The following is a 12,069-nucleotide window of genomic DNA, read 5'->3' on the forward strand; positions in this document are numbered from 1 at the left end:
AGCCGGCGGCGCGCAGGGCGGGGTGTGGCCTCGCCATTATTTATGAGCTCCAGCCCCTATTTGCTCAGCTAATGATGCACCGGCGGCCGCCGAGCCTCGCCTCGCCGGAGCGGCGGCCAGGGCAGGGCAGTGCCTGTAACTGGAAACCAGCGCCGGCACCGCGCGGCCGCTCCATTCACTCCTAGGTGCGTGGTTGCGCGCAGGGGAGAAGCGCTCCCTGAGCCTCAGGAGTCCACTGCCAGGATTATTGTACAGAGGAGCCGGGAGTATCTTTGCAACCACCACGAGGAGAGACTTTTCTCTTTTTTTCCCTTTTTTATTTTTATTTTTTTTTTAATTTATTTTTTTCCCTCTGCCGTAAGCCAGGTTTGGAATTAAAATGTTCTGGTAGCAGGAGTGGAGTCTATAAACTGATAGAAACCAGATAGAAATCAGTATTACTGCTGCTTCCAATAGCCGGGTAAGCATAACTTAAAGTTCTCTGTCTTTTCTGTAATAGATGTGAAATGTCTCTGATTGTTGGAATTTGCTGCTGTTCACAGATAGTTAAACCAATGTTTTCCAGATTGGCATAGTCCGTGTTTGGCAGGGGTTTTTTTGTATTTTTTTTTCTCCTTCATTTATTTTCTTTCCTCTGCCAAGTGATTTTCACTACAGGATTTAGGGGTAGGACCCAGGCTGTAGCAGATGACACCTGCACAGCACTTCCTAGCAAAGCGATACTGTACTTTCCAGAAGCCATGCAACATGCTGCCAGCGACCTCCGTGGCAGGGAAACTTCACTACTTCACTGTCGTAGCGGTTTCTCTGTTTGTTTACAGTCAGAATAGAATGTAAGAACAGAAATGCAATTAGACACTGCTTTTTGTCTGTCCTGCAGGATTCTTTTAAAGTACTTGCAAGGCTTTAGGTCTGTGTGTTGTCAGCAGAGATCATGTGCACTGGACGTGCTGAATATAGTAGCATGACTTACTGAGATAAATTCAGAGCTGGGATATAAGCCCAAAGCAAGAGTGAAACCTGCAATGAGCTGTCAGTTACCAGCTCTGTAAATCTCTGAAATTAAACCTATTTCCATTAGGTAACTCACATGTCAGACACCCTGAGGTACCTTTTTGGCACTATATGCATTTATTATTTATGTGTCTAACAGCTGGGTAGGAACCATGCTGCTCAGCACTTGAATCTTATATTTGCCTGTCACTTCTGTGTTAACGGTGAAGATCTGCAATTTGAGCAATGAAATGTAGCAATGTTTCACTCCTCTAACTGATTACACTAGAATTGGCAGGAGGCACGAGAGTGGGAGGGAAAGAGAGCTGAAAGGGTTTTTTTCTATTATTGTTTCCTACAGTATTTAAAGGAAGAAAGAAAGCCGCACACTTGTTCCTCTTTGACTTTTTATCTATATAGCAAAGAAAGCATAGTGCTACTACTGTAAAATACTTATCCCATTGCGTCTGTTAAATCACATGTTCTGTATGATTGGCTATTTATTTTGGCCTGACAAAGAAATTTTATTGGGATTTAATGCCATTTCTCTCTTAGAAGAGGAGTAAGTTAAAGGATATCCCATGGGCAAGTCACAAGGTTTTAAATTTAAAGCCCACAAAGCCACATTAGTACTAGAGTTCTTGCAGCCTGTTTAAAAATTATTCTTGGCAAAAACTCTGCAACTATCATTTTATTAGTTAACAGACCCTTAGAGATAATTTGGAACTGGGCCAGAATGGATGTGTTTTTCCTACAGACCCGATCTGTAGCTGGCAAATTTCTGACAAGGTTGTTTTTGTCAATTAGCAGAGTTGTAGAATTACTTGATCTCTTTGCATTTCTCACTACTCCGAGCAAATAATGAAGGAGAGTTTAGAGTGTGGGCTGCAGAGTTCTGTGCTTTCATGCATGCTCTTCCCACCCCCAACTTGATGAGAAGTCCTCATGCAAAAAGAGAAGCCTTTCCAAGCGATCTACAGTGAGTGGATAGGGAATGACAGAGGTGGTAACGGGATACGGGGCTTTTACCACTAAGTCAGTGGTGTGAATCCAGCCCAAGCTAGTGCTGACCTAAAGTCATCCCTGCCTGACAGCTCATTCCTGCCGTGCTGGGGTGGTTACAGCCGGTCCTTTAAGGACAGGTGTGAGCCTCAGAGGGACAGCATGAACGAGGCTGTAGAAATATTAGCTTCCACTGGAGGGACTGTGGTGCTGGAGCAGAGCTGAGGTGAAGAACGGCAAGCTGACTGCACAGGTAACAAGTCTCTTCATAAAATAAATGTATAGCCTTTAAGGGTATCTTCTAGCTGTAGGGGTTGTGTCTTTCCCAGTGCTTCCAGTTGCCATAAAATCAAGTATATCACCTGAGTGGTTAACTAATAAGTGGTGTCTAGTAGAGGGGCTGTTTACATTAAAAAAAAAAAAAGTTATATATATATAAAAGCAGTGAAGTAAAATAGGCCTAAAATGGTGGATGATGGTGTTACATATTCTTACTTTTGCAACTGAGCTGACAAAGTTGTTTTAATAGGTGAAATGAAATTTGCACTTTGCAGTTTTTGGAGAGATGCAGTTTAGTAGCAGATGTGATACAGATATTCACTGTTCAGTTTCTAATGGTGGCTGGGCTTTTTGGATCTGGTCTAAAGTCCATTAGAAAAGCCACTTTCCTCCAGTGATTCCAGTGACCTCAGGTCCTTCCTGAAATAAGAAAAGATGCAGAGTTCTGGAGTGTTTTCTGATTCTCTGAGATGCTCAGGCTTCTCAGCAGCTAACTCCTGTAAAATGAAGGTTCAGCAGGTGTGCAGAAGGAGTAGCAGATAATGTCAAGTGTGGTATCATTGTCCAGCTCTGGGATTCTTAGTGCCCTGTAGAAGTCAATGAGAGCAGGTCCGTATCCTGAAAGGAGCTAGCCCAAAAAGCAAACGTTGACTAACAGTTTCAAGTGTGTTGAAATACTTTTGGTTTCACAGTTTTATAATTAATGGCATACACTGACAGAATTTCTTTAAAGAAAAACTTGAGGGTGTTTAGAGAGCTCAGCTTACTAAAACTTAAAACTCATTTCCAAGCACTTTTGATTTCAGATGTTTAAAGAAAAGAAAAAGAACCCAAACAACCAATAACCCAAACCTCCCCCCTGGTTAACATGAGAGAGAGAGATGTCTAAAAATATCAGCCAGATTTTTATTCGTGAAACTTTATCTCCCGTCCTTGCTTTGCTCTGCCTTGACATTTAGTATAATTATATTTCCAGCAGGTGGAATTGTCTTCATTTTAAGTAAACTGAGTCCAGTGCTGTAGTCTGCCCTAGCCAAAAGCTGGGGTCTCTTGGTTTCTACTAACAGGCAGAGAGTTCCTCTTGTGCCAGCACAGGAGACTGCTGGGGAAATCCACTTTCAGATGCACAAAGGAAAAACAGAAGTGCTGTACCTCCTCCACATCAGTAATTATGGCTTCAGCTGGAAGAGGCTCCAACACAATCTTTCCATACTTTTGTTTTTGCTCCACAAGATTGTATGAGAAGAGTAATGTGATATATCTCTCTTTCAGGTTTCATTTCTTGGATATTAAGTTGCAAATCTGAAGAGATGGCATTTCTTGCATTGAACGTGTTGATTGGGATGTTTATTTACTTTAGCAGTGTAAAAGGATCTTCCCAGCCTCAAGCAAGGGTGTTCCTAACATTCAATGGTAAGAAAGAAGATAAACATTCTTAAACAAATATTATGATTGAACATTTTCTTCCTCTCCTTAAATTCAGTAACTGAGTAGAAACTGGCATTTTGATCTGTGTCCATAATAACAATTTTTGGTTTGTTGCTGAGGCACCTGTCAGCTCAAATTTGATTCTCTTACCAGAGTCTACCTATCACTATAGATGCATATTTAATATATAATTAATAATTAGTAGACTTTTCTCTTTATTTTATTGTGGATTGGATTATTATGACTTACTAACAACTAAAGGCTTATTTCTTATCTGTAATTTTGCTTGGAAAAAATGTAACACGTTACATGTGGTGGAGATTATTAATGATTTGAGTTGCTTTCCTTTTCAGTCAACTCAAACACTTTGTATTCTGAAAATGAGGCTGCCTGAAGTTCTACTGAAATAGTTAGCCAGGCACAGAGTCCTTTGGAGAATTACCATTCCTTGTGCACTTTGTGCTCTGTGTAGGATGTACATAGCCTGCAGCAATCACTGATGCCTTCATACTGTAAACCAGCAATGAAAATTATCATTTTTCAAAAGAAAGTTTCTTTTACTTCTGAAGTGCTGAGCAGTATCTCAATGCTGTAATTATGCCAGTATTGCTTTTAATAGTAAAGTAACTTATTCTTCTAGTCTTAAATGCTGTTTTTAGCCACCACTTTAGAATGTGTGTGTTCTTCAGCTTACAGTGTCTGTTGAACGTGTGGTGAAACTTTCTGTCACTAATTATAGAGGCATTGAGTTTCTCCAGCCCTCTGCCTTTTCTGTGATTGTCTTTGAGGCATGAGGGCTTGCTATTTCCTGCACCAATACTGCTTGCATTAGGATGGCTTCTGTGGTTCATTAGTGCAGGGATCCCCTGCCACTGCCTTGGGAATATTCTGTGTGCTCTGAACAACCTTTAAGAATTGTTTTAAAAATAGTCAGAGCTAGTAAGTATCTCGAACTTCTGCTTGCTACAATGATCAATAACTATGTAAACATGAGACTGAGAGACATCCAGAAGGAGACTGCCAAGTTAGACCTTCTGCAAATACCAACCAGAGTTTGAATAATTATATTATAGAATAAGGGGCCCTAAGCTGATGAATGCAGTACTTAATAGGTGTGAAATAGCATGGCTCCGGTAAAAGCGATAGTAGGAATTGAGTTCCAAGGGGGAATTCAAATGAAGAAGTAAGGATAGGAATTTCTTTTCCTTGTTTAAAGTCTGCACTGGTTTTGGCGGAGATGGCACTGTTTTGGCACAACTCAACACAGAAGCAAGTTTGGCTGTGGTTGTGTGTTACATTGCAGGTTTGCCACAGTTATGCAGAACAGGCTGATTTAGATTGCCACATCATCTCCTTGGTGGCCTTGAAAGTAATCTAAGCTTCCCTTGATCTCTGGGTATGACCATGAAGTAGGAAGTGTTCATGTTTTGTGGTATTCAACCTTGTGAATGGGGAGGAATTATAAAGAGAGGCAAATGGTTTTAACAGAAGCTCAAGAGCTTTTGTTTCATCACAGGTATTCTGCAAGGCTGAAACAGTGAAGTAGCCATAGGGGAAAAGACCCCAAACCTAGGAATTAAAAAAAAAATACTGAATTAAAACCGTAGTTTCTGTGTTCCTGAAAGGAGATTGTCCCTCCTTCCTTTAGGAGGGGCTATGACAGCTTCATGCTGCAGTGACCCCTTTGTCTGGTCAAGTTCTTGGGCCCCAAGAGCTCTGTCCCCTGTGCCAGCCCTGGGGACACAGCCTTGTCTCACTAGTTCCTGCTATAACCCTCCTTGGCTGCCTTGGTTAGGGAGCCTTGCAATGCTATTTGATTTTCTTAAGACTGACTTATTACTCTCCCTAATACTTAACAGCCAACCTTTAAAAAAGAAATTACATTTTTAGGTCCTAAATTTTTATTGGGTCTTTTGAAGTCATAAAAGTAAAAAATGAATTATGTGTTTTTACAATATGAGAAGTATGTCTGAAATAAAAAACTAAGCTTTTTTTGTGTAATATATAAACTGAAGTTTTATTTTTAAACCTGATTTCCAGATGGTAAGAAACAACTTTCATTATGTGAAAAGAGTTTGCAGGTTGTTGTGTATACCAAGGTAATGGCCCCACCTGTAGTATGAACTTCTGTTCTATAAATCTTTGTTTACTTACATGAGTAGAGATGTAATAGAAAAAGGTGAACATTTGTGTTGTTCTCTAGCTAAGTGTCATAACACTCTTTCTTCATAATCTGCTTCATAACTTCTTGTTTTTAAATCATGTAGAAATACCAAGTTATTTGGCAGTCTCTTTGCCCTGAGAAGCTGTCAGTTTTTATGGAGAATTGTCACTCTTTTAAAGTGCATCGTTTGAAAATAAAACCATAATTAGGACTCCTTATGTTTTAAATGACATTAGACAATAAAGACAACTCATTCAATCTTAGGATACTTATGTGATATTTTTCAGGTTCTGAATTGGGTTTGGCTCGGTGTCTACAATTACATTACATAAGTTTTGGGAGTAGAGTGTATACAGGAGGAGAAAATGAGTGATGCTTTTCAAAGCTAACCTGCTCCTTCAGGATTGAGTCAATTGAGCTTATTCACATTGCAGCATTTCTCATGGGAAAATCCAGCAAGTATCTTGACCTATTCTGTTTTTCATCAGGAAAGATAAAAATGCGAATCATTTGAATCATGGGCTGCTTTTCTCTTTGCCATCTACTTCATTAAGAATCAAATGTAATTAAAAAGTGCGCCTGGGTAATACCTCAAGAGCCTGATAATAGGGATTTTGCAATTAACTTCAATGGATGAAGGACTGCAACCCTAACTTCTATTTCTGAAATCAAAAGCCTGGCCCCTTGTCTAATTAAAATGTAGTTCATGACTTAGCTGAGGTTGTTAACTGTGCCTATGACGTGAGTGTGGAACTTACTGCTGTCTGCACCCTGAGTGTCTTGAAAATTGCGGTGCTGTACGGAACCCCGAGGCCTGATTCCTACTGCTTGCACCTTGTATAGCCATTTACTCAGCTGAAAGGAAAGGTCAGGCTGCAGCTGAAGTGCTGCTTTGCTCAGGTGAAGGTGGCTATACACGGACTGGGCCTAAGGAGAACCAGGCAAAGGGGCTCTTGGTGTGCCTGGAGCGATTTCGTCTGACCTAATTGTGCTGTTCAAGGGTGATGGCTCAAACCACTGGTACTTGTGCAGTGTCTGCACTTGAAGAGCTGCTGCAGCTGAAGAAAAAAAGATGGCCCCAGGCTTTTCTGATTCTGAAATTGCAAGGATGTGAAGCAGCAGGTGCAGCAGTGTTGGGAATCATCTGCTGTGTTCCTGTTGGGCATGCAGGAGTGAGGGAACCTGGGAGGGGGGAAGCAAAGAACTCAATATGTCTCCCTGCACTGTTAGTATACTATTCCCCCTCCTCCTGCCTCTTCTTGCTCCTTGTCCCTGGAATAGATATTTTCTAATCTACTTAAATCACTGATCACAATTTAAAGCACCATAGTTTATTTCTCTTCATAGCAAAAGACTTACCTTATCTGTTTATGAACTATCAAGTGTGGTGCCTGCTGTTTCTCAAGCTCCATGCATTCCTTCGTGTCACTGCACGTTCCTGAACAGATAATTGGGAGCTGTATCCTTCAGTCTTCACAGGGAAAAAGCCTTTCTGAAATTAGTGGGAGTATTATCAGAATAAGGAAGGAGGTACTAGACTCTAGGTTAGTGTCAGACTTTGTTTCATTTCGACTCACATTTACTTTTGGGTTTTGCTGCAGCCCTAAAATGCTGAGCCATACTGTTCTAACATCAAATTCTGAATTGATTGAAGCACGTAGAGTACTTATTCTTTAAAATACACTCAAACAAACCTTCTTTGGGATTTAAATTTATACACTGATACACAATGAAGTGATAATTTCACAATTTACTGGGAACATTTAATGCATTCCTGCCTTGAGTTTCTGGTCTAGCAGATATTTCCCATGTAGATTCTCCTATTGTCTGCAGTGGAAATTCCATATGAGAAGTGGATCAAGGCTAATTTGCAGACAGTTTTGTTCTTCTCTTTGTTATAAAAATACTAGAACATGTAAAGGAATTTTAAGAAAGTATCAGTCAGATTCATTAATGACAATTAAAGTGCATAAAATGTCACCAGAGCAACAGCAGCACTTATTCAACTGTCAACATATTTTAAAAGATTTAATGCAACCCCTGTGGTTACCCTCAAGGAAAAATAAAGGAACTGAGAACCATTTTCCTTGAGCTCTTGAGCAACAGCAGTACAACTTGTTTTTAAACAATCCCTCATTGTAATGTTAATGTTACCACAGTTAATAAAAAGTTCATTTATTATTTGGGGGACTTTGTGCTGATGACAGTCTAGTAGGCAAAGGTTTACACTCATATAGTTGATTGGATCTTTTTTGGTGTCCATTGAATGAAAGCTATTTATGAAATTAAGTAAAAACTAAAGCATTAAAAGAGAAAAAAAAAAGAAAAAGAGAGAGGTTTAATTTTGTTTACATGCAGAACTTTCCTTGAATGTTCATGTAGTTGCTTGATTTTCAGCAAATTGTGGGTAATATTTTCTCAAAATTAACTGTTTTGGGGCTCTCACAGCTTCATGGATCTTAAATAATGTTAATTTATAAAGTGTTGAGCATCAACAATGTGAAAATTTTTCCAATTTAATTGTCTCTCACTGGAGATCTAAAAAACTTTATTTGAATACATCCGACTAGAAATAAAATTCCTTTTTATCTTTAGTAGTGAAAATTGTGTTTTTACAGTTTGTTATAGAATCACAGAATATTAATGGGTTGGAATTGATTTTAATGGATCTGGTCCCGGCATCCTCTGACATGGGCAGGAATACCTCCCATTAGACCAGGTTGCTCAAGGCTTTATCCAAGCTGCCCTTGAACACTGCTAGGCCTGGGATGTCCACCATCTCCCTGGCAACCTGTTTCAGTGTCTAACCACTCTCAGAATACAAAAATTCTTGCTGATATCTAACCTAAATTTGCCCCTCTTTCGGTTTGTGCCTATTACCCCCTGTTCCATCGCTCCTGACAAAGAGCCCTTCCCTGGCTTCTCTGTAGCCCCTTCAGATACTGGAGGGTTTCTGTGAGGTCTCCAAACCTCCTCTTCTCCAGGCTGAACAGCCCAACTTTCTCAGCCTGTCCTGGTATGGGATGTGCTCCAGTCCCCTTATCAACTTCCTCCTCTGGATTTGCTCCAACAGTTTCAGGTTCTTATTTTGGGGAACTATGGTCAATATTCTGGATGGGGTCTTGAATTGACAGCTTTGGTTGTTACAAATTACAGTCTTTGGGGGTCATTTTTTACACTTCTGCCTTCTCTGTATTTTTTTTTCTGTGCCTTTTTTGTTTGTGCTTCTTTATTCCCTGTTATATAAACAGAGGCTTATTGCAATAAATCTTGTATTGAAATAGAGCTGCTTGAATCGGCTGTGAGTTAAATGTACAAAAAAAAAATCAAACATGTTAAAGGAAGCGTTATTTAACCTCTGTATTCTTTCTAGAGTTCTATGGTTAAAGGTCCTACATACCAAATTACATTGAATCTGCTTATTTTCCTGCTCTTGTTCAGTGTCAGTGTCTTTGGGTTGCCTTCATTGTCATTATTGTTGACATGATTTTACAGGAGGAAGAGTAGTTTATTCTTTCTGTGTCTAGTTAAATTGTGCCATGTGATTTGACTTCATTTATGAAAATGGTCTTGCAATAAAGCTGAAGTCACAGGTGCTGTTTGGTCCAGATCTGTGTTTGTGCTCTAAAATTACTGTAAGTGGCACCCTCATGGGAAAGCACAAATAAGTATGTCTTCAAGGTGGTTAATTATCAGGCAACAAAGGCGCCTGATGATTAACAAGGGTAATTAATTACCAGGCAACAAATTATCAGCCTACAAATTTGATTCTGCTCTTGGATGAGGAGCTCCTCTGAATTTGACAAAAATTTGTGAAGACTTGTTTTTTTCTTGCACAATAATAAGTAGATCTGTTATCTAAGAGATGACTTACTTCCTTTAATCTCTTTACATTCCTGAACTCAGTCAACTTGACCTGTATCTGAACCAGCTGTGGTTTTGTTTGTTTTTTTTTTTTATTTTGATTTGGAAAAATCAAACTTTATCTTAGAACATTTTGACAGATTCTTCACATCCTGGCGCTCTCTGCTTGTCATAGAAGAAAGCAGCTTATCTTGGCCAATTCCATTGCTCTGTCATTACAATTCTTTCTTGCATTGCCTGTCCAAGGCAAATGCTGAAGTCCCTACGTAGGCAGTTATATTGCCATTATTCTACAACACATCTTCTTTTTATGTTTAAAAAAATGTGAGAGAGAAATGGCATAGACATTTCTAATACCCCATTTTTTTCCAGAGTGTTTGGGTACCAGTAACAAGAGCTCCTCTGTGAGCCCTTTCCATGCTGGATGAGCTCACAGTGCGCTGTGATACGTAGGGCTGCACAAGGCTTTGTGTGTACCAGATGTAATTAGTGACGTGACTCACAATAATTGCTCATTTTATTGAAGTGCGTTGACTGAGATCCTGCCATGAATAAATATGTAGACCAAGAACTGATGCTGTTATTTGAACTGGCTGTTCCCTCAACATGTGTGTTTTGTTCTTTTTGGTGCTGACTTTGCAGAGTTCTCAGTAACACTCCTTAATAAAAAGACTAGGCAGTTTCTCAGGGGAAGGTCTTTGTCTTAGGGACACGGTTTACTGATTCACGGTGCAGCTCCTCAGCTCCTCTTGTCTCATCTTACATTCAGACATCCCTGGCTCAGCAGACACCAGGTTAAAAGAAGGCTGTATGTTTTTCCCTGTTCAGTTGATTACAGAGGTGGGGTCTCAGGGATGCAGTGGAGTAAAATGTGCTCCATTACCTGAGTGAATCAGGGTGATGTTGTATCTCTCTTACTGGGAATCAAGATAAATGTGTATTTCCAGGAATTAAGAGAATGATTGTGGTTAACAGAGGATTTACACCATTTCTCCCTTCACTTTGTATCTCCAGCCTTATTCAGTGCAAACTTGGTAAAATTGCATTTGCATTGTTTTTTCATCTGCCACTGACAGCTTCTTCCAGGAAGCAGAAATCCTGGTAGTGATTTACTGGAGCTAAGACTCAGGTATAACAATGGAAAGAAGATAAGGAGTGATTGCTCTGCCATGGTCTCCCATGAAACCACTCTGGAGCTGTGACCATCATCCCTTTAGAGAGTTTAGCTCTCCATCTTACCTTTGTGAGTGTAAGGCTAACTGTTCCTCCTTGAGGAGAAGTTTCTTGATTTTTTTTATGTGTAAGGTTGGTGGAGGTTTTGTTTCGTGCTCCTTTGTGCAGCAGTTTTTGGGATATTTCCAGCTACTACTCTAACCCAGCAAATCAGTTATGCAATAGTGAGTGCTACAAAGGCTCCTCAGTTACTACAACTAATACCCCAGATTATACAAAGACTTGGTTTTTCAGAAACATAGTACACGTAGTTTTAATTTATAATCTTAGAAGGCTTATTTATTATTTATTTATTTCTTGTTTTGAAGACATGTCTTACTGCCATCTTACATCTTACCTACAAGAAATTAGGCCATGGCATTTCATCATTATCGGGAAAGAAAAAGCAAAAAAAATCTGTAACTCACCATCAAATCACCGTGATAGTAAAAAGTCTCTGGAAAGCATTTCACCAGTACACAACTCCAGTGAGTGCTGTCAGAGAGTTGTAAGAAGTGCAGGATTTCTTGGGAGCTCTGTGTGTTGTTGGGAGAAGTGAATCTCAGATCTGGTGTGTGAAGGCCCTCAAATCGCCATGAGGTTAGAGACTGGTCTGTGACAACTTTCAGGGCTGAGTTCCTATTTGTGATTTAGCCACCATCTCCCCAGTGCTATATGTAATTTTTAATGACATTGTAATGACATACTGAGGAAGGAAGAATGGTTTTGGTTTTGTTTGGGTTTTAAAAATTTTTATTTGGGAGCTGTAAATAAACACTTCCTATTAAATATATGCTATTTTTATGAGAATGTTTCATTTCCAGTAAAAATTTCAAATGCAAATATGATTTTGTGAAATGCAATTTTTAGTGATAGAATGGAATGAATGCCCAGACTTTTGAACTGTTCTGCCTAGTCTTCCACACTGCTCTGGAATAAATTATTACCTCACCAAAATTATCTTCTAGAATGTGGATGAGGAGGCATCGCAATCAGCTGGGACTGCCAAGTTTCTTCATGGAAAAAATATGTGTATTGGCAGTTGCTTCTATTTTTTTTTTAAGAACATGAAATAAAGCTGAATCCAAATTCTTTTAATTACAGACACTGCTTTCAGCCAGTAAGAA

General features: G+C 39.6%; 1 protein-coding gene across 3 annotated transcripts in view; it reads left to right on the top strand.

Annotated features, from left to right (window-relative positions):
• The first annotated feature begins 85 nt into the window (after nt 1-85).
• Nucleotides 86-12,069, top strand: part of SEMA3C (semaphorin 3C) — a 118,114-nt gene continuing 106,130 nt past the window's right edge. The window contains exons 1-3 of one of the 3 annotated variants that reach the window (XM_041405402.1): nt 86-185; nt 367-460; nt 3,547-3,687. In XM_041405402.1, the coding sequence (XP_041261336.1) occupies nt 3,585-3,687 (103 nt within the window). In that variant the 5' untranslated portion in view covers nt 86-185; nt 367-460; nt 3,547-3,584. Of the gene's footprint in view, nt 461-2,115; nt 2,249-3,546; nt 3,688-12,069 lie in introns of those variants that run through there. The other 2 variants (XM_041405401.1, XM_041405403.1) reach the window with 2 other exon arrangements.

The sequence above is a fragment of the Onychostruthus taczanowskii genome, unplaced genomic scaffold, assembly GCF_017590055.1.
Source record: "Onychostruthus taczanowskii isolate IOZ18803 unplaced genomic scaffold, ASM1759005v1 scaffold23, whole genome shotgun sequence".
Classification (NCBI taxonomy): Eukaryota; Metazoa; Chordata; class Aves; order Passeriformes; family Passeridae; genus Onychostruthus; species Onychostruthus taczanowskii.